Below are 4,836 nucleotides of genomic sequence, written 5' to 3' on the forward strand. Positions count from 1 at the left end.
ATGTGTGAGTTAAATAATGGCACACATAACTGAGACTGCGCCTTTTAGTACAGTGCGCCTTATGGTCGTGAAAATACGGTAAGCTGGAGATCAGCGATTTCTTGTCCTTTGCAGGTTTCTTGGTTCATTTCTATCTACAGATTTTTCAAAAATAAAGGTCGAATGATAATGTTTTGATCCGATTGCTCGTTGTTTTAATATTTCAAGCAGTACCGCATCTTAAACCTTGAACAGATCAAAGCAAACACTGTAAAACACCTTTAACCATATTATCATTAAAACCTCACTTTGTTCAGAAACAGGTTATAAACTCTTCTAAATCATCTTTAATTCCAGATTAATTAAACCACAGTTTGTTAGTTTCATATTCTAGGAACAATGACAAAGATCATATTAGAGAAGAAGCACAGCTGAAGAATAAACGGTTAATGTTGAGTTTCCTTCAACTCAGTCAGTTTTCTCTGTCTCTGAATCTAATTCAGTATTTAAAAAGTCGGACTAAATGAAGCTCAAAGGAAAATTCAGAGTGAGGCTTTAAACAGATGGAGTTCGAGAAGCTAAAGAGCTTCAAGAGAAATATCTACAGCTTTTTGATATAAAGGGTCAAAATCATCAGTGGTTAAAAAAAAGGCAAACATTTTAAAGATTTATATGTTGTGAAGTTAAACTGTGTTTTGGAAGGAGAACGAGCAGCATTTAGCGTCTCCTACCTGTAGTCCTGTATCAACTCCTGGATGTCTGGCAGCACCAGCTGCTGCAGCTCAGACAGAGGCCCTCTGATGTCCTCCTGGGCGTGGAGGCGATTCTCTACAAGGAGGAAGGCTCATTAATAATATGATAAAAAACTAAAAACCAAACAAACACAGAGATATATTTGATCATTCATGAGGCTTTCAGGCGTCTCACCAATGTCTGTTAAATATTCCTCTTTCACTCTGATTTTCAAAGGCTGGAAGAAAAAAAAACATTTCAATGAAAGAGTTCACCTTCAATAATCAAAAATGTCGCTGGTTGAATCGATTTTCACAATTAATGAAAAGAAACTAACATCAATCTCTACAAACTCCATTTACTTACTACCAAACAAACACTAGTTCATACAGTAAAGTAGAAGATGGCTACATACAGCGTCTGGGTCCAGGAAGTGGGAGCAGATCTGAGGGGCGAGCGCCCGAGCATCTTTAGGGCTGGAGCCTAAATACGCCTCCACAGACAGATAAAACAGCTGTGGAGGAAAGAACAATAACAGGAATATAAGAAAAAAGATCCCAGTTTATCCCCAGAGATCTTCACCATCCAGCTGTAGATCAAAGTGGCGGTGAGGAGTGATAAAATACAAACACAGCTTACCATAGACCTAATTCTAACCATAGCAGAAAACAACTCAACTCAACTCAAACTTTATTTATAAAGCACATTTAAAACAGCTTGACCAAAGTGCTGTACAGGAATCACAGTTAAGGAACATAAGATAAAAACTGAAGGCTAAAATACATAAACACATAAAAATAGAATAGGATAAATGTTTTAATTAAAATACATTTTAGAATAAAATAAAATTTAAAATAAAAGTTTGCCAAATGTCCACTTAGACATGATTAAAAGCCAGGGAGAAGAAATGTGATTTTAAAGAGGATTTAAAAACCTCAAGGGAGCCTGCTGATCTAATATGCCAAGGCAAGTTATTCCAGAGCCTCGGTGCAAAACACACAAAATAAACATGAAACAGGATTAAAAAAAAGAATAACAGTAAAAAACTAGAACTGATCTGATAACTGTTGTTTATCAAAGGTAATCCATTTTTTGCAAGAAGGTCAGGAAAAGTGTAATTTAGAATATAATCTAAGATAAATTAAATAAGTTAAAAGAAAGCTGAAAGTTAAAAAATGCACGGCAGCAGAGGTTTGACGATGTTGGACACTCAGTGGGGTTCTGGTTTATTCGAATTCCTGTTTAAACCAGATTATGTCGCGGAGCTGAGACCATGTAAGGTATGACTGGGCAGTTAAACCCAGACAGACTAGGGCTGTTTCTCAGTTCACAAGAATGTGAGTACGGACTCATGTCCTCGCCAAGTACGTTCTTTAGAAGAAGACAGGAAAGTCTGAACTCTGGGAGAACGGGAGCATGCAGCATAAATATGGGTCAACCGGAACAGAAGCTGCTGATGAAGTCAACACATGCTCAAACCGTGTAGAGCTGCATTTCACCTCCTATTATTTTTAGTCTCTAGATATTAATAAATTCTGTTTTTTTTTTATTTAGTGGGGGAATAATAATTGATCAGATAAACACAAAACAAATCAACATTTTGCCAAATAAAACAAAAAAATCGCAATCAGAGCATGCGGTCCTTCACACACGGCTATGCCAAGAGAGGACTGATGAAGAAGGGCTAACGTTAGCCCTAGCTGCCGTTAGCCTCAGAGGTCGGCTGGTTGCCACAGTCCTCTCAACTTCGGAATTTTCTTTTTTAAATTACGCATTAAATTGGTAAATAAGCCATATAGTGACGCTTAGATGTATAATGTTCTCGCCTCAAATGATCTTAAAACTTACTTTTATTGAACAACAGAAAATAGAGATTTTAACATTCAATGAAGCGCTCCATTGAAAGCTTCTAAAGCCGCAGTGCATGCTGGGACAGCTGTCAATTTGAAGAATGGACAAATCTGCTCTGATGCATGCTGGGTAAATAGGAAGGGGCGAGAACAACATCCGGGGACTTTGTCTGTTCTCGGCCTTCTTGCCCTTGTGAATTGGAACAGTACTGAGGCTGAGGACGTTTCACGAGTGCACGAGAACGCACAAGTACACATATTGAGAAACGGCCTAAATCTTAGCTGACCAGAGGGTTGGGGTCCAGCAGCTGGGTGAAGACGTATCTCATGAAGACCGTCATGTGTGCTGGTCGGGACTTTAACAACTCGATGTCCTGGAAAGGACCGTCCATCTATAAACACAGGAAAAATAACATGAAGGAAGACAGAAAAGCAGCTACAGGATCAGACAGGTTCAATTAAAAGACCCAGACCTCGTTAAAGCGGTAGCCATCAACATCATCATCATCCACCTCCTCAGGGCTGATGATCTGCGCTTTTCCACCCTGTGATAGAAACAGATGAATAAAGATGTCGTTTAAATGGCTGAAACATCACAAGTACTCGTTTATTTATTGCTAACATGCAGGAAACAGGAAAGACTGAGAACGTAGATCTATTGTTATAAAAATGTGGAAAAGACGAATGAGAAAAATGAAGGAGAAGGAAACATGGCGGCGGATGTGTGTCCGTCTCACCGTGTCAGACAGGCCGTGTGTGTCCGAGTTCTGGCAGCGGTGATGGGGGGTCCTGAATGGTGATGGGGGGGAGGAGTTGGGAGTCTCAAAGGGCTGGGGGGGGGAGGGAGGATGAAGGGGAACGGGATGAGTGGACGATCACATGCACCAACAGACTCTGCTCTGATTGGACAGACAAGCTCACCTCCGGGTCTCCTTCACTGGAGTCCATGGACAGCCGTCCTGTGGAGGAACAGGACGCCTCATTAGAAAACATTTTAACTATTTTACATTTAACTAAAGTATTCACACCCCTTAAACATTCCCTTAGTTTATTAACATTACAGCTACGATTATTAATGCGCTCCACTGAGATCGGATTGGAAATAATTAAAGACTTAAGTTAGGTTGAAATGTGTCGACTCTGATCCCTAAAAACAACCTGCAGGCCTCATACCAGCTAATTAACAAACATAGAGGGGCTTAGTGTTTAATTCAATCCCTAAAATAAACCCTTAGAGGTCTGTTAAAAAACAAACTGCTTCATGAATACCAGAAAAACATCAGACGCAACAGGAAGACGCTGAAGAGCAGTTAAATCAGCTTTAAGTTTAACAATAAGCTGAGCTTTGAACGTTTTACAGAAACCTTTTCAAAAATCACCTAAAATAAAAAGATGACCACAGGGCTGCAGATCTACCAAGATGTTACTGATCCGATAGAGAATATGAGTCAGAGCAGCCGCCATGGTAACACTGGAGGAGCTGCAGAGATCCAGGGCTCAAAATCTGTTGCCAGGACAACTATCAGTGGTCCATTACAGAAACTGACCCAGAATAACAGGATAATCATCGGTTAAAGAAGCTGTCTGTAGTCTGATCCAATAATGAAGACAATGTGTGCGAGGGGCTGATTTGATCACAGCAGACCAGAATGGCTGATATTCCTGAACACAGCAGCAGCAGCACATAATGGCGGAAGCATCTTTATAACAACACATCTTTCTCGTTCCGTTTAATCACTGCTCCGTGCTGGATCCCAGAAAAACTTGGAGAAGATCAAAGGGTGTGAACACTTTTTTAAAAGGTGCTAAGCTAAAATGTTAGGGCTCGTTTTTTCTAAAAGCTTTAGCAAAAGCGCAGAGACAAACCTTCTCCTGCTTGGATGTAGCTTGTGACGAACTCTGACCTCGTTCCCTCCTGAGAAAGAAACAGGAAATGATCAACTCAACAAGCAGCCATCCCATAATAATCCAGGACAGAGATCTGCTACCTGTGGCTCTTTAAACACTCTTCATCACCTAGGTTATAAAATGATGAAGATCCTTGGAAAAATTAGATGCTAAACAATGCTGGTTAGCATCCTCTGCATTGACAAATGGTTTTTCTAAAAATAAAAGGACTTTAAATATAACAGATATGTTGTTTTTTAACTTTCTAAGCAGGGATTTCTTTTTTTTTTCCTTTTTCTGCAAACATTTCAGCAGTCCATTAAAATGCTTTTATTCTTTTTTTGTACTTTTTTCCCCTACATTTCAAAAATTTGAAATGGTGTGATGA

General features: G+C 39.6%; 1 protein-coding gene across 1 annotated transcript in view; it reads right to left on the minus strand.

Moving 5' to 3' along the window:
- Window positions 1-4,836, minus strand: part of arhgef11 (Rho guanine nucleotide exchange factor 11) — a 42,305-nt gene that overhangs the window by 20,718 nt on the left and 16,751 nt on the right. The window contains exons 10-17 of the mRNA XM_015399825.1: window positions 4,428-4,476; window positions 3,483-3,520; window positions 3,299-3,391; window positions 3,035-3,106; window positions 2,849-2,953; window positions 1,127-1,225; window positions 907-949; window positions 711-807 (exon numbers count right to left, since the gene is read on the minus strand). Coding sequence (XP_015255311.1) covers window positions 711-807; window positions 907-949; window positions 1,127-1,225; window positions 2,849-2,953; window positions 3,035-3,106; window positions 3,299-3,391; window positions 3,483-3,520; window positions 4,428-4,476 — 596 coding nt within the window. The remainder of the gene's footprint in view (window positions 1-710; window positions 808-906; window positions 950-1,126; window positions 1,226-2,848; window positions 2,954-3,034; window positions 3,107-3,298; window positions 3,392-3,482; window positions 3,521-4,427; window positions 4,477-4,836) is intronic.

This window comes from Cyprinodon variegatus, unplaced genomic scaffold, assembly GCF_000732505.1.
Source record: "Cyprinodon variegatus isolate N-32 unplaced genomic scaffold, C_variegatus-1.0 Scaffold1049, whole genome shotgun sequence".
Lineage (NCBI taxonomy): Eukaryota > Metazoa > Chordata > Actinopteri > Cyprinodontiformes > Cyprinodontidae > Cyprinodon > Cyprinodon variegatus.